This window comes from Scaptodrosophila lebanonensis, unplaced genomic scaffold (assembly GCF_003285725.1).
Source record: "Scaptodrosophila lebanonensis strain 11010-0011.00,11010-0021.00 unplaced genomic scaffold, SlebRS2 tig00000024-arrow-pilon, whole genome shotgun sequence".
In the NCBI taxonomy this organism is placed as follows: domain Eukaryota; kingdom Metazoa; phylum Arthropoda; class Insecta; order Diptera; family Drosophilidae; genus Scaptodrosophila; species Scaptodrosophila lebanonensis.
This window is the reverse complement of record NW_022060538.1, coordinates 5,753,316-5,775,941: the sequence shown is the minus strand read 5'-3', so window position 1 is coordinate 5,775,941 and position 22,626 is coordinate 5,753,316. Positions and strand designations below refer to the sequence as shown.

General features: G+C 38.1%; 2 protein-coding genes across 2 annotated transcripts; both read right to left on the bottom strand.

The window, feature by feature from the left end:
- Positions 1–11: 11 nt before the first annotated feature.
- On the bottom strand, positions 12–973 carry LOC115622004. Its single transcript, XM_030515858.1, has 2 exons — positions 517–973; positions 12–451 (listed from the first exon to the last, which is right to left on the bottom strand). The coding sequence occupies exons 1-2, from the start codon at positions 971–973 to the stop codon at positions 12–14; spliced, it is 897 nt and encodes a 298-aa protein (XP_030371718.1).
- Positions 974–5,819: 4,846 nt separating this feature from the next.
- LOC115622000 lies at positions 5,820–21,711 on the bottom strand. Its single transcript, XM_030515855.1, has 9 exons — positions 21,141–21,711; positions 19,282–19,527; positions 17,654–17,907; positions 14,820–15,004; positions 14,345–14,641; positions 13,761–13,926; positions 10,418–10,528; positions 10,163–10,341; positions 5,820–5,961 (listed from the first exon to the last, which is right to left on the bottom strand). Exons 1-9 carry the CDS (start codon positions 21,709–21,711, stop codon positions 5,820–5,822), a joined length of 2,151 nt encoding a protein of 716 aa, XP_030371715.1.
- Between the last annotated feature and the right edge of the window lie 915 nt (positions 21,712–22,626).

Sequence of the window (22,626 nt, the reverse complement as noted above, 5' to 3'; positions counted from 1 at the left end):
CTTTGTTGCTTTTAGCGGCGTTTCTGGCCCGCATATGCCATATCCTGTGCATTTTGCGGCTCCTGCGAGGAGCGTGCCCAGGCATGTGGATCCCAGGCGGGCGCAGGATGCTCCAAATGCTCAATATGCTCCACTGGCAAGTCGACGTGATGGTCGATGTGATGGTCCAAGTGGTGATGGTCTATGTGATGCGGCACTATGTGCTCAATGTGGTGGGGCACCACATGCTCCACATGGTGGGGGTAGTGCACAACCTCGTAGTTGACGATTTTCGGCTTGGCTATCTTGAAAATGACCAAAGCGCCGGACAGCACCAGCGAGAGCAGACCTAATGTCATGGCCTTCCAGGTCTTCAGGGCAATGAGCGCCAGGGCAAGGGGCACCAGCACGGTGGTCTTCAATTTCAGGCCAATGAGGAAGGGCAGCACAGCCTTGCGTATCATGCCACGACCTACCACAACGCGGAAGCAATGCATTAAGTTCATTTAGCTTAACCCAAATATCAGTCCCACTTACCCTCATTTGCAGCAGCCAGGGGCACCAAACCGCCCCGGGTCAGAGCATTCTGCATGAGAAAGTCTGGCACTAGCGAACGTGCCTCCGTGCTGCGGAAATATTCGGGCGCCTCAATATTCAGCGCGTGTGTGGCCAAATAGCTGTCGATGTTGTCAAACATTTGCTCCTGAGGACCAAGTGCGCGCTGCTGCTCCATGGGCTGTGCCGAGGTTCGCACTATGGATAGACGTTCGGTCAACTTCACCTGCGGCTGGTGCAGGGCCTCATTCAACCACTGAATGGCTTTGGGGCGTACACACGACACACTTAAGTCCTTGAAACAACTGTTGTACATATCCAATGCCAGCTCTGTGGCGGATTGTGGTGCCATTTGCGGCGTCTGACTGGGCGCTCCGTCGACGACGACGGCGGCCAATGTCGTCGTCAGTGCGACGATAAGCCAGGCGTAACTGTTCATCCTTTCACTTTCGTTCGTTCTTACTTGAAGTACTCCTGGCTACGCTCGTGATTGTGATTGTGGTTGTGGCGGTGGTTGTGGTGGTGCGCACGCGTTGGCCACTCAGTGGGTTATGCAAATGGCTTGTGGGTCGCGCCTGGTTTTTATACGTCGGTACTTTGTTAATTGAATTGCGTATGCAGCCTGCGATTTCGTTGTCTGCCTGCCTCTTTGCTTTCCGCTGTCCGCTTTGAGCCTTTTCTTTAGCGCCCATTGCGCTTCGTCACATTCGTCAGTTCGCACTCACCTTGTTCGGCCTTCTGGCGGGGCTCTCGCAGCCCAAAGCCGTGGAAAGCGCAAGTTGTTGTAGTTTCACCTGCTCGTGGGTTAGCTTCCCATTACCTTCTGGTTCTGTACAGCACGAGTGGGAGGTTTTGGGTTAATTGTGCGTTTTATGGCCACCTTGTCATTGTCTGTGGCTGTAGCTGTGCGTCAAACAATTTTTGAACATAATATGCGCCGTAAAATGGAGACACCCTCATAATTGAAAGTTATTTTATATCTTCGGCATTTGTCAGTTTCTATCACGCATCGTTGACAGGGGCGGGTCGTTTTGTGCTCGTAAAATCAAGTGGCTTGACTTCCAATCGTCGTGCGTGCTTGGAAACTCAATTAGAATATCTTGCTCGATGGCAAGACTAAACACAATATACTTGTATAGTACGAGTATACTGAAGCAGCAGAAGGCGCTGCATTAACAGGCGCGACACATAAAATATTTCTTTTTATTGATTGAATTAGCTTTAAAACCAAGGGACTTATCATTTTGTGGTAAGTCTCAAAGAAAATAAGATTTTGCATCATTTTGAAAATTATATTTAGATTGTATGATAATGGGAAGAGTGTTTCTTAAAATGCATAATTGTTTACCTTTCTCTTGTTTTTCTAGGCATTATCAGAACAAACAGTTGCCTTAAAGAAGTTCATTTAACAGCGAAAAATTAACTTTTTAGAAGCAACGATGGAATTTGTTAGACATTGTAAACATAGAAAGTATTGGAGTTAGTTCATCGAGTCATTTAAAACGAACAGTCCGAACCCATTGTTGGCAGTGTATCCCCAAAATATGAGCTGAACTGAATCGCCTCCGTGGTTCACTTTTTCCCATACAAGGATATTGTAGTACTCTCCACCCAAAATTGGTAAGTTTTTGGTTTGTGTAAAGTATGTAACAGGTATAAGGAAGCAGATCCAACTCCATAAAGTAAATATATAGTAATAATCAGCATGAAATCGATGCAGCCAACCTCCGTCTGTCCGTCCGTTTGTCTGTCTGTCTGGCAGAGCGCACATGGACCACACTTGATATGTAAGCTCTCTTTATCCTTATCCTATTTAATAGGTATACATAGTATTTTTTCTTTACATATATATATACGAGTAATAGTTTGTTTCTTTGTTTCAAAAGGCATCCAAATCGGCCTATTTCAGAAAGAGTTATTAGCGAAATAATTTCACTCTAGGAGGAGGGGGTTAGCTTTTCTTCTTCTTTTGCTTCTGATATAGACGCATATAGCTCAGCTGCGAATGCTTGTTTATTATTCATGAAACATTTTTGTGATGCATTTTATTTAAGGGAGCTTTAATCTTTCCACAGCACGCTTCTCCCAAACTTTTATAGCATCTGCGAGGTCAATCTTTTGAGCTTGTTCGCCTTTCATATGCCAGATATATCATGTCTTAAATCTCCGAAATGTACGCTTCTTGATTCGAATCTTTGTTGATTGACAGTCTTAATTGGGCGTTGTTTTGCACTCATCACCTACTCTGGACATGTTGATGATGTCTGTATGGGTCTTAGATTTGTTTATTTGATGGTGCACTATTTGATGCGACAAATTAAAGTCATGTGCAATGTGTTTAGCTGTTACGCCGGCATTTAACATCGCTACTATTTTGTAAATGTATAAGAATGTAGGGATATAAATGATGACAAATGCCGGCGAACAGATCTGGCATCAATTAAATAATTTTGCAACATTTTCGCTTTAATTAGAAAGATTTAGCTTTAGCTTTAGGAATGGTTGCCAGACCTTTAAAGAAGGATTTATTATAATTTAAATAAGAGAGAACGCCACAGTCGAGCCAGCCCGACAGGGAAATACACTGTACTCTCCACAAAAAAAAGGAAAATTTAAGAAAAACAAGAGAGAACGCTACAGTCGAGCAAGCCCGACAGTGTAATACCCTGTACCCAGGTAAACTTCCGTCACTGAGTTATATGCGCCCATAGCAGCAGCAAAAAGAGGAAGAAGAAGAGCGAACTTGTTGCTGCAGTTTGTGGGGGTTGTACTGGCGAGAATTTGTTTCGCTAATAACTTTTCTTAGAATTGACCGAATTGAATAAAATTTTAAACAACAATAGACAATTATATATAAATTATGTGTGCAAAGTTTGGTTTAGATAGCATTTGAAATGTGGACGCTATTGACGAAATTCTGTAGCGTGGGAAGGGGGGGGGGGGGGGGGGGGGGGAAATTCCAAAAAATAAAATAAACTCGTCCTTTCTCGGACCTAGGAGAATCTGGATGCCAACTTTGGTAATTCTAGCTTTTATAGTTTGTAAGATCCTCGCGTTCATGCAGACGGACGGACGGACAGACGGACGGACAGACGGACGGACGGACGGACATGTCTAGAACGATTTCTCTCGTCATGCTGATTCAGAATATATATACTTTATGGGGTCGGAGATGCTTCCTTCTGCATGTTACATACTTTGCACAAACCTAATATACCCTTTTTACCCTACGGGTACAGGGTATAAAAATTATGTATTTAAAAAAACACGATTTGCGGGGGAGTGGGACGGTGTTTGGCTATTCTAGCTCTTATACTTTCTGAAATCCTTGCGTTCATACAGGCAGACAGACAGACAGACAGACAGACAGACATGGCTATATCGACTCGACTTCTCATCCTGATCAAGATTATATATACTTTGTGGGGTTCGTCACGCCTCCTTCTCCCTGTTACACACATTCGCATAAAACTAGTAAACCCTTTCACCCTTTGGGTACAGGGTATAAAAATACGAGCACATATGTTTCTGCTTACGCCCTTAAATGCTATATAACTTCTTTATTGCTCGAACTGAAACAGAGTCTAGTTTTAAATTTATTCTGTAATTTCGTTTCTTCTTTGAACATCCAACGTACGTATCTATTTTAAAATAAGTGGCAGCTAAATGGCTCTTGAACTCAAAATAACCCCGGAATTCGTCGTCTGCGCTCAAGTAGCGAACCCGGCCTCTTCATATTGAACAGGGTGTGTCAATTTCTTTCGTGACATTTTCCTTTTGCTGTGTGTGCTGGCGTTGGCTGCCACTTTAAGTGCCTCATAGATTTTTTTATAGGTTTCGAATAGCGGTGATATTTTGATGGGCCGAAATTAAACCCATAAACGATAATGAAATGCGAGTGAGGCGGCGCGGGCAGGGTGCAGGTATTGCCTGCCTTGGCTGCCATGCCACTTAATGAGCTGCCAATTTGGCAATTGGTGTTTTGATGTCATTGCAGTTGGCTAGCCGGAGGTGAAGCCGCGCAAGTTGTAGCGACATTTCCTGCTTATTTCCGCATTCGTCGTAATTTTGTTTGTTTCTTTGGCAAAGAATTTTGATGTGACAATAGCGCGTACCCGAAATAAAAGTGAAAGCCATTGGCCCATTGCGCGTTAATTGTGCTCGAAGTATACACACTTGCATTAATATTCATTACGTTCCTTTTTTTATAAGTATATACTCGTATTTATACACTCGTATATACATATATATTTTCCTTGTCGTCGGTTGTGCGGGCAGGGGGGTGGCCTGTCGACATCAAAGCCACACAGATTTCAATAGAATTGCTTGTAAATGTATTTATGCAAATGACTTCCTTCTAATTTGACTGTTGTTGACGACAATTGAGCGACAAGCGCCGAGTCTGCCACAGCGCCTGAAGTTATGCAATGAAAACAACGCGGCGTATGTTAGAAATTGTTCGCTGTGGTTGCTGCTGCTTTGCCTGTTGCTGCTGCTGCTGCTGTCGTTGTTGTTGTTGTTTCCATCCATCCATATGTGTGCTAATTGATTCATGTCGCTCGAGGGGGCCTTTAATACGCATACGCCCCGCTGGCTGTTGCTCTGATTTCCTGTTTCTTTCTTTTGTTTTTTTTTGCATTATTTATGCCTATACCATAAAATTCGAATGATGTTTAACAAATTTTCAATTTATTTTGAAATTTTCTTGCGTGCATGCAAAAAGTACAAAAACATACAAAATGTGTTGTTGTTGCTAGCAAAAATTTCTTTTTTCTTGTATTGACTAATTTGATTTAGCCACATTTGTTTGCGCTCTTTTAAATATAGCGCAGCGAATAATAAAAATTCTGATTTCATTTTTTTTTTTTTGTTTTTTTTTGTTTAGTGTTAGTTCTTGTTTTTGCAATGTTATTGCATGTAAAAGTGATTCACGATTTGGCTATTCTATGTGCCATCATTTAAAAAGTGTTAAGGCATTAAAATTTGATTGACTGTAAACAAAATCAGAATAATTATTATGCAAACAGTGATGTGGCTGGGATGGACTGGACTGGGTGAGGTCTTAAATTAAGAATAAATAAACCAATCAATTACAGTACATTGATAAATAAATAAATAAATACATAAAATTTAACAAATAAATTACGCTTAAACATTTAACATATGCGCCTATTTACAGTTCGGTTTAACACATAAAAAAACAGAAAAAATGTTGACTCAAAAACAGGAAAGCACCTGCGGCCATGACGGCCATCGTCGGCCATCGATGGCCGCTTCGTCCAGTCTCACTTCGTTGGCATATTGCACTGTGGATATAGGCTGGCGCAATCCTTTTGATCCTGACCATCGCGCGCCGCTTGTATGAGGCGATAGAAACGTTTCACAGCCTCATTCGCTTTCGTTACGGGCTCCAGTTCGCTGGTGTCTCTATAAAAGATATAATACAACACTCAGAATATTATTTCCTTTTAATCTTTTCTAAATAATTTTGTTATAGATAAAAAGTTTGTTGGTTTGCATAAAGTTGCGCACTAAATGTAAAGTAATGTCTGATCATTGATTATAAACATTCAGAGTTTTGTATTTGCATCTTCATTCTATAATTAGGGAATTAAAATTGTTGATAAATTGTAAAGAACAGAACATTTCTGCAACTATTTTTGATAAACTAGCTTCACCGTTAAATGGTAACCAGAGCACCATGAATTACTTTTCTATTAGCTTTTATTTATATTTAATTTATCTTAACTCATCTAAACTCATTATTTTAGCTTAACTTTACCACTCAACTCAGCGCTTCTAACTTTTTAGCTCGAGTTAATGAAATTAAATTTTACTTTTTAGGTTAACTCAAACTTAACTCAACTCCACTTAACGTCTGAACTCAACTAGACTTAACGCTGCTGAATTTAGGTAGAAAATGGCAATCACTTGTTTTCAAATTATCAGAATTTGTATTCAGATTTAAAATTGGTTTATTGCAACTTAAATGCATTGCTTTTTCTTTTTCTTTCTTTTCTTGCTGGCACTGAAATTTTGAAAACACTTGTTTAATTCCGGCGACAACTTATCTATTCGGGCATCGCTCTTTAAACAAGCATGAAATAATGGAGGATTCTGATTTTTTTAGTACTTGTACTGTCCTTAAAAGGTTCTTTTTCTTCTAAGGTTTTGGAAGAATACGAATATCAGCTTTGTTTACGGAAATAGGTTTGTTATCAAAGATTGAGTGCATAATATTTAGTTCGTGAATTGCAGAAAAGATTAAATACAATGAGATTTTCATATAAGTGTATTTTAATTAAGCAAACATGTGCGCGGTACAGTTAAAATTATAATATGATATCATTAATTTATTTAACAAAAAGTATCAAAAAAATTTATTTATTTATTAATAAATCAAATGGCAATTGGAGATTGTAATTTACTCTTTAAATGGTTAAACATTCAAAGCAGAACTTGAATGTATGACATGGGAATTTTCTTCGAGTGTAGTATGCTGCTACAGATAACGCAAAGTTTACATAACTTTTGCAAATTCAATTAACTTTCTGGAAACTGCCAGCAGCTGTCCTGCTACTGCTTGGCCAATTGTAAAGGCTCTGGGCTAAAATCAATGAGTGGCTTGAACTTGGATAATTAACTTTGTTCCGAAACAGACCGCCAGTCACACTTACATATACGAGTACAGTACAAATATATTTCTTTTTCGCACATTCACAAATGGACTTTAAGGGTTTTCATTCGGAGCTTGCGTGTGTGGATCCATAGATTTGTTGTTATGCTTTAGAATACTTGCATGTGAACGTAGGTGTGTGTTTTTATTTTGGGCTCAGACTCAGACGTCTCGCTAACTATTCAGGCGTGAATTGTTCAGTTGTTAAGTGCGACGTCTTTATAAAACGGCATGTCAGATGCAACTTAACGATGCTGAACGTGTCCTTTTTTTTCTTCCTCCGTTATGTTCAAGTGTTAGGCTAATGGATTCCATGCCGACAGTGTGTTGAAACGCTTAAGTCAACAACAACTACTTGTAGATCTATTTAATATGCTGTTTGTGTCAGCATTTCTTTGGGATACGTGATGTAGTCCTTTTGTTACATTAACTCTTTTTAATGACTTTACTATTAAAGACAATGGACTTTGATCCTTTTTGCTTTGCTCTTTTATAATCAATCATTTATTTGAACGATAGCTACAAAGAGAATTGATATGATGCAAAATTGGCTTCTTAATCGATCAGAGCTTGTCTAAAATAGCTATTAGTTAGTGTTTTGCTTGTTCATGGCAACTTTGTAACAAATGCTTGCATTCGTTGGTGGTCTTTGGAAATTATAGATGTGCCTAATTCGTTAATTGCAGATTAAAGTTCTAATTAATTTTTATTGGCTTTCCCAATCAAAAAAATCATAGGAAGAGAGTTACGAAATTTCTTTATCTTAAAAGCCCAAAGTTCTTCAACTTTCTATAAAAATTGAAATGAATTTGTTCTTAGCCAACTATTTAATTCATGCATAACTAACAAAATTATGTAATATCATGAGAACAAAAGGGGTCGCTATTGTCTAAATTAACAACTAAGTATATTGATAATCTGTTAGTTCGTTTGTCAATGCGACTTTATGAACGCCTTGATATTCTTGACTATAAAAGCTGGAGCAATGAAACTATTGATAAGCATTTGCTGAAGATTTATCAATACCCCTATTTATTTAGTATATACTTGTATAATCATGCATTTAAACATTATTAAATTCTTATAGAATTTCTACATATAAAAACATTCAAGATTTCGAACTGTATGTGTATTATTGTTTATAAGTACATACTTGTATATTCAGAAAAACAATCTTATCTGAAACTTATAGTGTGTACTTGAAGATGGAATCCATATCTATTTTAAAGGGCGACCATTTAATTTGAACATCTCATTATGAAAACTACTTTTGAAACTTATATATGCACCAAAGAAAAAGAAAACATTTTCTAAATATCTCGAAATTAAGACAGTATTTCTTAACTAACTTTTGGGATAAGAATACATAATCTTCTAATTTTTTAGAAAACTCATTCTATCTATTTCAATTGCTAATAATTTATAAGTTATCGTCTTTTTGCAAATTGATATTTGTGCATTATTTATGTAAAAACTAAACTTCTTTCTTTTTACAAAAAAATTTTCTATTATTTCCACTATTATTATTACTAAAATGTTGAATTGGGTTTTTTTTTGGGGCAACAGCACAAAAACACATTACACATTTTTCCCAATTAATATATAACCGAAGAGACAGTCATAAATTTGAATCTATCTCTATCTATTACATGCCAATGCCTTCAAATTATATCATAATGAATCGTTCCATAAATATTTGTTTGTCTTTCCATGGATAGTTACTAGAGTTCCACCTACAGTTTGCCATTAACAATTGTTCAAGTAGTATAAGCGTTCAATTACCTGGCGGCTAATTAATTAAAAGTTGGTATCTGTGACGAAAAGAATGGCTGTAGTTGATGCCTCTCCACCTGAATGACCTTTTGTTTTCGGAGCTTTGTCTGTTGCTGCTGATAAGCAATTAAACACACTTGGGCTTTCAATTAATGACTTGGCATTGACTTTGCCGGGCGAGTCATAAATCACCCAACGAGGCCAACTACAAGTATTAGAGGTACCGGCTTGGCGCGCAGAAAGATATGCAACAATAATGCCACTGCCTGTCAGCATATCTCTCTGCTCGTCCTATTTCCAACAAGCAAAATGTCATGAAACTTCTCCTAGAGATACCGGCGACAACGAACGACAATGAACGACATCGCAGTCGTCTCGTAATTTAACGTGCATTGTCTACGTCTGTCCAGGTGGCAGATAAGATTCTGCAATTGTCATTGCTGTCACCGATGTCGTTGTCGTTGTCATTGTCATTGTCATTCTCGTTTGCTGCCGCTGCGGCAGACAACAATAATAATTTATTAAAATTACATGTCTGATTGTCTGTCCGACTGTTCGTCGGTCTGCCATTGGCCTACGACACGCTTGAGCGACAGTGCAAAAGATAGCGCCAAGTCTGAGCGTGAATAGTGGTTGTGATCATGCTGCTCGTATTATGTGGGTGGGTGTCCGCCTGACTGGACACCGAAACGTCAGTCAATTATGTGATGAGGATTCGCACATTCGCGGGCCGACTTTACACGCTCGTTGGCGCCAAGAGTTACGCTTCGATGGAGGGGGCGTTGATACCAACTTTTGTGACAAATGCGTCGCTTTCTTTTCACGCTCGTGCCTATTAATTGAAAACGTGTGGCATGCAGTTTCACCCCGAAAGAAAACACTGAACTGTAACACTCATTCCGAATTCGCCATGCCTGCGGCAATGAGGCCTGCAGCTGCATCTTGACAAGCCCCTGACATTATAATTAGAAACGCTGACATTTAAGTGCGACTGCGACTATTAGAGCACAAGAAAGCCATAAGCCAAAAGTTTAGTGAGCTCTTTATTTGACAAACTGCCGTTGACGGCGGCACTGAGCAAGTAAGCCAAGTCAGCCAACCTAACCAGGCAAATGGTTTGGGCCTCAATACCCATAATTAGCAGTGCACTCAAAGTTGCCAGGCAACGACAATACTTACCGACTTAGCTCGGCGGAGACAAAGTTGCTGTGCGGACTATAGTTGGCCGGATCCTTATACATGCTGCAGACCACACGCTCCTTGCACAAATCGTTCTTAACGCCCAGCTGTTCAATGATTTTATCGATTTTCAACAGTATGGGACTGTAGAAGGGATCATAGTTGAGCGGATAGAGTGGCTGTGTGTTGGTGGGTGGTGAGAAAATAAATGATTAATTGTTGATTGCATTTATAGCTTATGCTGCTGCTGCAAACCTGCCCATCCTGCACAAATGGCTGATGTTCCAGTATTTTCTGCTGCTGTGCAATTAATCTCTGCTCAGCCTGTATGCGTATGGCTTCCTTTAGCTGTGCAGACAGCTCGGGCTGTAATAAAGAGGTGAGGTTGGGTTCGGGCAATAAATAAATGAGCTCAACATGAAATTGAGTTTAATTATATTATTCAGTTTCACTGATAGTTTAGTAAAACGAATTCGTTACATTCTACTTTATTAATGGTAAGCAGTATAAAATATTTATTAATCTTTATCATTTAATTGTTTTAACTGATAAAGTATTATATTTGTTTAAGGTAAAGTTGAAATGTTGCTTATAATATTCGAACGTGCTTCTATTGCCACAAAGTTTTGTGTGATTTCATTATTGTTTTCTTTAACATTCACAGCAAAACATCTAATACTATGTATATACTCATATATTGATATTTGCTTTGTTGATAATATTGCTTACAAATTTTGGTTTTGCCGAATATTTAAATAAAGTTTGTTATATAAAATGAGTCTTCTAATCTAATCTAATCTGCCCACTGAATTTTCAAATGATGTTAAAAATGTTCGGCTATCATTAAAAACAAACATTTGGGTAAAGGGTATAAAAACCTGATTTTTGGAAAATTAGAAAGAAGGTGCTTGAGAGAGCTCGGGTGCCAGGACTAAGTATTCCACATAGACCAAGCACCTGGGTGTCATCCTGGATAAGCGGCTGGTTTGAAAGGTCCCCATTGCAGACAATATGTAATCAAACTTATCGAATGCCCTGCATCTCAGTGCCATACCAAGAGACTGAAGTCTGTCATCAGCTTATTATGTTCAAACCCTTTGGCACATTGTTCAGATTGTACACTTTTTTGTTTCTTAATGTTGTCAAGTGTTTGAGATGAGTTTGAAGAGTAGTTAAATAAGTCTTTGCGAGTTAAGGTATTTTGGTCTGCTTTGCGAGCATTTAATTTTTTTTAATAAATAAATATATTCTTCCTCACTGATTGACTGATGGGGGGATTTGATTTAAGAAAGCCGACCGTAATATTTTGAAATTAGATTTATGACTTGGTCGTAAAAGCATGCCACAAATTAGATAAATGTAAATCCAAATATATATATATAAATATATATTATTGCACTAATTAAGTGGCTCTTTGCTAAATGAGCCCTAGACTTAATTTAAATTAGACAATGAGTTCGTCTCAATGTCTACGCAGCCCTTACAGAGACACCTACTTATGTGTACATGCGAGTATATCCTGCTGTTAACGGTGCGACATTGTGGTGCCTTAAAACTGCTGACATACTTTCGCTCTTGGAGCAACAAGGTGGCGTACTTAACTGGCACTTAGTTGTCTGGTCTGGTGACTAGGCATTCCCATGGCCCGTCTCACAATGTCAAGTGCTGTAGACAACGTTTTAAGTAGTGCGCTCATTTAATTAAATGCAACAGCGGGCGATTTTGCAACTTGGCCAACGCACTGACAAAGTGCATTTAATTATGACTTTGTGTCTGGTGCTTTATGGCTTAGAGGATGGCTAAAGACAATGTTGCGGTTAAAGTACTGCAAAAGTGAAAACTGGTGGCGGACCCAGAGACCTCTTCAACTGGCAATAAGAAAATTTTGTGTCTTACCCAGCCCAGCAATTTGCATGTACCGTGCAGTCTAAAATCATGAAGAGGCCATTGAAAGATTGAAAGGCCTGACGAAACTATTTACACATTTGAGGAAAGTGTCAATATGTGCCAGAGCCCACGTCTAGTTGTTTATTTGTCTTTATTTGTGTCTGACGTTAAGGCAAACGCTAAGTTCGGTAAAAGTTCCAATACTTTGTTTGCAATGGTCGTTGCTGCACTTTGTTGTACTTGTTTTCGCTGTTATTGTTATTGTAGTTGTTTTCAGAGACACTCGTCACCTACTCGTATTGAAATTTGATTGATTGTGTTGTTGCACAGCTGCGACATGGACATATGCATTTGTGCAAATACGACTATATAGTATGCTATATACCAACCAATTGCTGTTGCTTCAGCAGTAAATCCCCAGTGATCCACTGACCCAGACAAAGATCCGTTTACACATGCAATTTTCACTTCGAGGGCTCGCCTTCGAGTCTTATTACTTCTGCAGAATACAAAGTCTGGACAAATTTCATATTGTCAAATATATCAGTAATCGTCTTTCAGTTGCTACTAAATCGAAATATTGTTTGAAAAAATGTAGACAACTTTCAAAATGCACAAATACTTTAAAATTGTGCCTCGTAACTGCATTTTAAGACGTTAGGTTTTAAGGAGGCAAATCAATAAACACATAATTCTGTTTTTACACGGTATTTTTTGAAAATTAAAAATTTTATGTATTGTTATTCCATTTACCACGGCTCAAAATAACACAAATAAATAAAAAATAAATAAATAAAAACACAAACAGCTGACAAACCTAGCTAGAAACCATTCTTTAATGGGCCGTTATGCATATGATTAATGTCTTTTTTAAACGGTTTTTCTGGTAACAGAATTAGGTGTACATACATATCTGACCATTTCCCATTTAATGTTTCATTGAATTGTAATTTAAATGGAGCTTCATAAGTGCTTTCAGTCAACTGAATTTGAATTTTGAAATGACTTCGAATGAATTGAACAACATAGACACACCTCTCATTTTATTTAAAATAATTAATAATTTCAAACCATTTTCGGTTTAGAAAGATCATAAAATCTTGAATTCTATTATCTAAGATTAGAAACAATTATATTGGTAAATAGTCCGAGATGCAGAAAGGGAACATATAGTTATAAAGCTAAAGGTTTGCTTACTTATGATCTACATTTTGTGACCCCAAGTGTAGAGATTGTCTTTCATTAGTTTTTCAAATTGAAACCATAAAGTAAAGTTAAAAACTTGCTTGCTAAACTACTGATGACCTACGATCGTCTAAATTGGTGACCCCGACTATACATAGCTATGGAGAGACAGTGTCATTGTAAGAATTGTATTTGAAGAGTACCTCTAATATTAAAGGCCTGTTATTAAAAGCTTTAAAGAAATTATCTAATAAACACAATATATTTTCAGATGAAAACCTTAGAAATACAAATCTTAAATCCCACAAGGTTGAATTCTTTATTATTTTTTTTTTTGAGTTTTTGTGGGCTTTTTATTTTTATTTCAGTTTTTATTAGCTTAAGTTCTCTATTAAATTGCATTTTTGTTTACATCGACAGCCTTGTTTGTCGATGAAATAAATAAACTATCAATTTATATGCTTAGAACTGTGCGTGTAAACTAGGCTGTATTTTTCATTTAGAAGGACACTCTGTGTAAACTCACCGACAGTTGTTGCTGCGGCTGATGCTGTTGATTATTGCGTGCTGGGTCATATTGTGCCGCAATTTGTGCAGCTGCCCCGCCGGGCACAGGCCCAATGGCCTGAGATCCTGGCGGTCCTGCCACATAGACAGGACTTGGTGCTGATTGTGCGAATTGTGGCCTTGAGCTGTAACGGCAATGGAGGATGAGAATGTAAAGTTGAATTTGGGTTCTACGAATGCTGCTGACAGTTGGCATTGGGGTGCTGTTACTATTTCTGTTATTGCTGTTATTGTTCTTGTTAAATATATAATCAACATTTCAGCGAATTGGCGAGAACAGCTTGTTATGGTTCAGTGCCCCGGATTGCGTTCATTTTGCCATTCAATGAAATTCTTATTACATATTTCATGCAAATATTTTAGAGTTTTGTTAGCTGAGAAGTCGAGGCAATAATCAAGCATTCGCTTTGGTGTGCATTGTTTATTGTGTGAGTGTATGTGTGTGTATGTGTGCGTGCGCAGAGGTGTGTGTGCAGAAAGGATGTGTTTAGTGTGCTCTGTTTGTTGTGTGTGTTAAGTTGACTTTCTGGTTTGGTGAGGTACCTTTGTTTCTCCTGATTTTGGAATGGACTTAAGCTGTGACTAGAGGCGTGTGCTTTTTGATAATTGATTTGCTGTTGTTGTTGTTGCTGTTGTCTATGTGGAGCGGTATTAATGGGTGGTCTTGGTTGTTGTGTGGCTGGCCAGCGCTGATGTTGTGCTTGTTGTGGTTGCTTCCCAAACGGCTGAGTTGTGGCAAGGCCCCAAGCATGCAACTCATTTGCGTCGTTTGCAGTATGTGGCTTAAAATAATGCGCATTGTCCTCAATCTGTGCTACGCGATTAATATCGCTTATATATCTATTACAATGCAGGGGAGTATTGTCAATGTTGCATGCAATTTGAGTATGTTTGTGATTTAATGTTTGATGTTTGAACAAAAAGTAGAGTTAGAAACACTCAGTTAAGAAGTTTGATTATGCAAACGAACAAACAAACAAAGAAGAAAGTGAATAAATTTTGTTGAAAAGCGACTTACTCTGATCCCAGCCCTGGTCCGGAGTTCTCCCAAGCGCCCTCAAAATGTTCATGGCCTGGTCCAGGTCCATAGCTTTCATGCACTGGCGCTCCATGCAAATAAGCCGACGGATGTCCTTTGGGTGGGTTTGTGTAGATAAGTTCCGGTCCCGACTGATGCTCACCGCTATGCCATGGTGGCACCACCTATAGATGGAGGGGAGAGAAAAGGATGTGGGCGTACGGTTAAATTAAAAATAAGAAGAGAAAAAGTAATAGCCAAGCAATTTGACGGGGCTTCGTATGTCACATTTAATAAACTGAACACAAAGTTTTTTGACATTTTTATTGCGGCTTCTATGGCTCCGGCTCTTGCTCTGACTCTGACTCTGGCTCTGACTTTGACGGCTGTTCATCATCGGTAGAGTGCTTTATGCTGTGGCTATTTATAGCAACAAATACAGACGCTTTCATAATGCGCCTACAGTTGTTGCTATTGCTGTTGTATATATGTATCTGTATGTATGTATGTATGTATGTATGTAGCACTATACTCTATAGAGCTATGTTTTTCAATGATGGCACATTTTCTGAGCAGTTCATTGACTGTTAAATAGCCGTTAATAAATACACGTTCATAGAAGTTCAAGCTGGAATATTGGAGCGCATTAAATCGATGCTCAAATATGTTTGTATTTGCACTTTTGTGCTGTTGTTGTTGTTGTTATTGTTCTTGTTGTATTGCTGTTGCTGTTGATGTTGTTATCCAAAAGCGTTAGCAAATACTCGCAGACGTTTTAAGTCATTTCACGTTCCCTGAACTCACAGTTTTCCTGAACAACTTTGTTTGCCAACGGTTGCCTGGCAAGCAAGGAGTCAAGCAGGCAGGCAGGCAGTCGAAGTGACATTTTCGACACATCCGAAACAGATGGCATCGTGTCCTGGGCTTAGTGAAGAATACACATGTACACATGTCTGTGCGTGTCTGAACATGTGTGGGAATGACGTGTAAGGCAAACGCGGCATAAATTAATTTATGTTCTCTATCCGACCGTGTTCGTCTGTGTGTGTTATACTCGCATTTTGATTGCTTGTTGGCAACAGGGCTACGAACTTCTCCAAATTCCATATAAATGTCAATGGATTAATAAAGATTTGCGAAAAAGCTTGTGAAAAGCAATTTAAATTTGCAGTCAAAGAGAGATTTTGTGATAACCAACGAGGAAAAAAATGTGCAATAAAATTGCTCCATAGTTGAACTACAAACTTTAAAAGAGATTACATACTATATGTATATCCTATTTATGTAACACGATAAAATATGATTTGGTGTGGACAGATATCGGAAACATTTAAAATGAAACTAATTTGTCCTTAACATAAGTAAGATTTCTCATATATGTAACTGTAAGTACTTCTTAGTGGACAAGAAATTAGATTCAGTTGTGAATTGGCTTCCTCTTGTCTTTTCTTCCTTAATGTAGAGCTAATGAGTAAGAAAACCTTTTATCGGATAAATATTGATACTTTAGCTTTAAATTCATGTTTTACAATCAATTTAGTGCGCTTCATTGATTAGATATTTAGATTGTTCCTTCCATGATCTTAAGTCTTACGTTTGATATTTAAGCTTATTAAAGGGATTGCAGACTTCGTCATTATCATGAGATAATGGAGTAATTCGAATATAATTTTCCTAATGCGAAGTAACTTTAAGGTTTCTGCTTAACAATTTATTACTCTTTTTTTCAAATAGCTAACAAGTTCCATAACATAGATTGCGTATGTATCTAAGTGAAGATTAGCTCCTTCCTCTGTTGATATCAGAGCAAATTATTTAGTGCATATATCAATTATTTATGGAGCTGGCTAAAAATATACATGCCAGCCTTAATAAAATTATCTAATAGAGTGCGTGTTCACATGCCATTTGTAACGTCCTTGTGAATAGTAGCAATTGTACAAATGAATGCGCTGTCCTCTGCGCTTCTCACGCCAATAGGGTCGTGCGTGCGTTCGATTGATTGCTCATGTGGAAATATGCAAATAGTATTGTTTCATATTCATTGCATAAATATCCGTTATTATGGCAATTGCAGCACACATGGCTATACTATATATAAGCACTCCCCTGATAATCATATGCAAGCTGTTCCACATGAATTATAGAATTGCCGACGCGCTGGCAGCCCTGGATTTGCTGCATATTGTAGCGACATCTTCATATGTGTGTATATAAATATCTCATAAATATCTACGCGAGTTTGTGCTTGCCAAGAGTAGGAGTGTGAGTGTGTTTGTGTGTTTACTAATCCTTGGAATGTGAGTGCATATATTTTGGCTTTGTGCGAAATACGCATTTATGTTGTGAAATGGCAGGCTCTATGCCGGGACTTTAAGTTTAACACCCGACTTTTTTTTTTTTTTATTTCATTAATTTAATGGCGAAATTCAATTACGTTAGATATGCCACGATTTATGCATATGATACTGATGCCTTTCTGTTATTTACTTTTTAATTGAATTTCAAAAGTGGGCAGCAACCACAAACACCGGCAAAAAATGTAGGCAAATATTCTATGCCTTCATAAACAAAAGGCACAGAATAAACAAACAAACAAACAGAGAGGCAGACAGACAGACACATCCGAGTGAAATGCGCTGTTATTTTAATGAAATTCCTCAAAGACTTCCTCGTGCAAGAAATCTAAGCGCGCATGTGTTCTGTCAACCCTATTTCCACTTCCACTTCCACGTAGTACTTAGTTAAAAGCCACCGGTCCAAAAATTATGAAATCAAATAAACAACAAACTTTTTCTTGTCTTTTGTTTTGATTCGTCAGCCTATGTACTTACCGTATGATGATGATTAATCAAATGATGATGATGATGGTATTTTGTCGTGTGATAAGACTGCTGATAGTATGAGCAGAGCTTAAACAGATGCGACAGTGCCGGGAAGAGGAAGAGTAGAAACTTCAGCAACAACTTCTTCGCCGCCCCAACGCCAATGACAATCGGCAGCAACCAGAATAACTTGATTTTGATGATTTTGATGATGAGCAGCAAGGCGAGGAATGACAACAACAGCTTGCTGCGTAGAAATTTTTCTAACCAAACGAAATGAAAGCATCGTTACAAATTACAAATTTTGGTAGTTTTTCTAACCAATTGATATTATTTAAATGCAATTGCAGCTGCTGCCGAATGCAACCTGCAGTCTTGTCTAGTAATGATAGTGAAAGCGGGCCTTGCAACAAATTGCAGTCATTTTCCGGTTAGATTCAATATCCATCCTACGTTTATGCGAAGCCAGAAAAAATCGTGAATTCAATTTGCAGACATTTCTTGATTTGCACATAAAATATTTTCTATATATTTTCTATAAATTTATTTCATTTAAAAGGCTTTAAAGGACTTAAATGTTTGTAGAATGATAATTTGAAAATTTTATAATAACTTTTTAATGACGTTTTATGCATATTTTTTTTTTTTTGAAACCCGGGTGTTGAGCTACCAATATTTTTTGGCTGCTGTTTGAAAGCAAGTCTTGGCTATAGCATTCAACATAAGTAACTTTGTTGATGCCAACTTTCGACCTTTTTTTCACTACGGTAGATCTTTCTGTTAGCTTGAAATTTATCTTTAATTTTAAAATGTTCGCACAATATTGAAATGGAAGAAAAATCAAGATTGCACAAAATGTATTGATTCATGCAACTATGTACAAGTATATGCGTTTGTTGTACGACGCCTGCAGAAGGATTTACAGCATAATAATAATAAAAGTAAATAGCTGAGAGATAAAACAAATGAGTGTGCACATTGCGAGAAACTCTTCGGTATATGAGATGAATGTGAAGAAAAAAAAGGCTAAAGAATTTATGAAAATATAAAGCTGAGTACATAGCCTTGGACTAACATATATATTGTTTTTCATGTATCCTTGTGCTGTGCCCTTTGAAAAAGTGGCTGAATCAACAACTTTTTTTCTGCTATGCGTTGTGGCACGAATGCCTTTTCAAGGCATGCCTTTTTGAGGAATTTAAATGCCAACAAGATAATGGATAAAAACTGAAGGGAAAATTTATATTTATGAATGGTACATATTCATATTTATTTATTAATTTTATCTGCATTTCAAGCCAATTATGTTAAAATAAGTTTTTCTTTAATTATTCAATGATTAAGTTAATATAATTTTAAATGTAAATTTTAAGTCGCTTTTTGTGAAAGAAGGCATCATTTTTAAAAAGCAAAATATCGTCTACGTTTAGTGTCTTCTTTGTTTGCGTCAATTCATTCGACGTAGTTTTTAAAAAAAATCATTCTAGAAAGCTACTTGATAGCTAATAACTTGTTGCTAATAATAGTTGAAATAAGGTATTGTTTAACCTCCTATGGCAGAAACTCTTGTTGTGTGTTGTTCGCATAGACTTTGAAATTTGTCAGTTAAGAAACAAATCTGTTGTGCTACTACTTACGTATTTTCTTCATGATAATTTTTCCGGCCAGACGTGCTTGGACCTCCTGCTTGGGTATGAGTTCCAGCTTGGCAATGATGCCATTGCCTTCGATGGATCGAGGTGAGATGCGAAATGTGGCACCATCGAACATCAGCTCCGGCAGCTGCACCTCCAGATCGTGTGTCATGGCAAATTTGATGCTTTTGCCATAAAGTGCATTGGTCACTTCCTCAATTGGAGTTTCCGGCGCTGCAGATGTGGATGCTGCTGCATGGAATGCAATAATTTATGCATTTGAGTGAAATGCTCATAAATGCTGACAGTTTTAGGCAAATGAAAGTGGATGAGATCTACTCTGGCCTCTGAAGCAATTCTAACAAGTTTATGCTTGCATAATTGTTGTTTTTCTTGGTGTTTATTGCGGCTCTCTTGAAGTGTTTGTAGCACCGATAGAAATCCAACTGTGTGGCTTTAATTGAGCGCCGACTAAGCATCGTGACTCACATGTATAAAGCGCTGTCGCTCATTTTTCTACGGTTTCTTATTTTGACTGAACTATACATACAAAAGTGTATATAGTATATATGTGTGTATATTCACATATAAAATCAAATCACAACTCAGCGGCAAGTGAAAGTTGTTGGCGGTTGAACGTGTTGAGCAAAAGGTAAACAAAACACATCACCTCGACGCGGCAAAGAATCGAACTGTGAGATGTGAAAACTAACAGAGACAACAACAACAGCGAAGGCAGACGAGCATTCCAAATTGTAACATTAAACGAAATCGAAACTAACTGCAGGCGCTTACATAACACGGAGAGTTGGGCAAACCCATTTGGCTCCAACATTGTGAATAGCGAATGGACCTACGGTAGTTTCTTTTGTTGTTCTTTAAATATTTTTGTGTTTTTAACTGTAAATAAAAACTGTGCAAAAATAAACAAAATATTCAGTCTTCAAAATGAAAGCGATACTCAAATGTTGTGAAATGCCTTTGTTTCTTTTCAAGCTCAGAGAAGTAAAGTTCTGTTTAGGTTTCAATGGAATTACTCGCATGTAGGACTCTTGTTTTGCACATTTTAGCAATTTATTAAAATAAATAGGGAAGCATATTGTATTTCTTTCTCTAAAGAAGTTGTTAACATTTCACTCATTTTGATTGTAGTCCAACTTGTTTTTAATTGCAGGCATTGCTTTTATTGCACTTAGATTGCTCTTTTTATCGGAAACCGAATTCATGCTATTTTTTTTTTTTTTCAAATCTGCGCATTGTTGCATTCATTTTTTCACAATATTTTAATACGAAATTAAGGTGGATTTAGTAGAATAACGTTGTTGATTATTAAAATATCTAAGCAAGAATTTGATATAAATAGGCAGTGCCAATATTTAAATCGGTTCACTATATCATATAGCAACCGAAGCAACCATCAATGAAATAATTAGCGCCGAAGACTTTTTTGATTTTGTATGCATTTTGCTTAATACTTCACCATGATCTGAAGTTATATTTAAAGCGCTGCACTACATTTTATATCTGAGTTTATTTAAATTGCGGGACTGTGACAGAGAAGGGTGTAAAAAGTCGGACTGACTCGATGTAAATGATGTGCGGTTCTAAGAAGTTCTAACAGCAAAGAAAAACTGTGGAAAAATGAACAAAATATTCAGTTTTAAGCCATACTCAAATATTGTTAAATGTCTTTGTTTCTTTTCAATCTCAGAAAAGTAAGGTCTAAGAAGTTAAGGGCTCTATCGCTTCAGAAGCATCTTTCCTATGCCCTAAAATTGTTCCATAATCAGTTTGCTTCGAACTTTATTTCGAAGGCTCTGTTAATTAAGGATGTTTGCTACCGATAGATTTACTGATCTTACCAGAACGTCCTTGACTTGACTCTGTTGTCGTTGGGTCTACTTCGTCCTTGGTCTCATATTGCACTTGATTCCTGTAAAATTTGAATCTTTGTGTCACGTTCACATCGTGCGCATCGAGCGCGCCATCCAAATAGCTATAGACGTTCTTCTGAAAACACGATATGCTGGGCTTGATATAGCAGTCCCTAATAATGCCATCCCAGAGCTCGTTCCCGGTCGAGAAACGGCGTGCAAAGCGGAGCATCAGCGAATCACTGGCTCTTCCGCCTCCACTGACCTTCTTGGCGCTATCAGGTGGTGTCGCATTTAAGCTTATAGGTTGCCAGTCTTCCTGCGGCAGCTCGGTGGTTGCTGATGGCGTCAATGTTGTTGTTGTTGTTGCTGCCGCTATGTCAGTCGCCTCTGTGTCAATGTCATGGCTTAAAGGTGTCGTGGCCGCATATCGACCAATGCGACTATTTACTTGCGCTGTGTGCTCATCCGCTTTCTGGACGGCAGTCGCGCACTCGATTAGGAGGATGATGGCGCTCAGCATGAGCAACCAACTTGAGCAGCAGCTTGTCTTGGCCATTGTGGGGCGATTTCTACAGCGGTAGTGAGCAAGGTTTGTTGTTCGATTTGGCCTTAGTCGTCCGGCGGCAACTGTTGAGGATATGCAGCTCTCACTTGACGCATCGTCGTCGCTGTCGTTCAGTCGACCGTGCCAATTATAGTGGTTTGTGTGTATTCGTTTATGCATTTTGTGTCTTCTCCTTCAATTTCACTAGCTTGTTCGCGTTTATTCTGTGAGCCCTCTAAGCCCTAAGCTGGAATTGCTGTTAATGTGTCAGCAATTTACACCTTAAGCCCGGCAATTTCAGAAAGAAACAGACAGCTGAGGAATCACTGCTGTATCTATTGTTGTTGCTATTGTTGTTGCTTGGTGGTAGCCAACAATCCGCCAATTTGGCTGTCCAAAGAAGTTTATTTAGCTGCGGCTACGCTCGATTGCGCTAGCAATTAGTTTGTTGGGGCTAAGCGGCTAGTGGCCAGCCAGGTATCACAAACAATGGCAGAAAAGAATTGCCAAACAATGGCAAATGCCTGTTTATTTGATTGTCGGTTTATGTTTTTTCTCTTTATTTTATTTTATTTTTGTATTTTATTTTGTTGGCCGCAAAAGCGAAATCAACACTGAATGGCCTGCACTTAATAAATCAATTTATGAGCACTGAACAATTCCGACAAAACCAGATTAACACGTAAACACAATTTCATCGAATTGTTGTAGTTATTGTTGTTGCTATGCTTTTCACAAACTCTTCGAACGTGCGTATCCAACGCGCGACTTTCCTTTCCTTCCTATCGTTATAGCTAGTACGTATTTGCAATTTCGCTGCTTCATTTAGCACATTTTCTATTTGCTTTGCTCAGTTATTTTTGCTGTCGCATTCTGCAATTATATCATCACAAAAAAGCCGCGACACACCTACGACAAACGCTCAGT

What these genes read in the sequence shown, in the direction of transcription:
- LOC115622004 (XM_030515858.1), bottom strand. Translation starts at nt 973, where the DNA reads ATGAACAGTTACGCCTGGCTTATCGTCGCACTGACGACGACATTGGCC. An exon ending in CCTGGCTGCTGCAAATGAGG is followed by an intron (nt 452 to 516) that starts GTAAGTGGGACT and finishes GCGTTGTGGTAG; the next exon opens with GTCGTGGCATGATACGCAAG.
- LOC115622000 (XM_030515855.1), bottom strand. Translation starts at nt 21,711, where the DNA reads ATGGCCAAGACAAGCTGCTGCTCAAGTTGGTTGCTCATGCTGAGCGCC. An exon ending in AGCCGCAGCAACAACTGTCG is followed by an intron (nt 10,529 to 13,760) that starts GTGAGTTTACAC and finishes TCTTTATTACAG; the next exon opens with CCCGAGCTGTCTGCACAGCT. An exon ending in CATTTGTGCAGGATGGGCAG is followed by an intron (nt 10,342 to 10,417) that starts GTTTGCAGCAGC and finishes ACCAACACACAG; the next exon opens with CCACTCTATCCGCTCAACTA.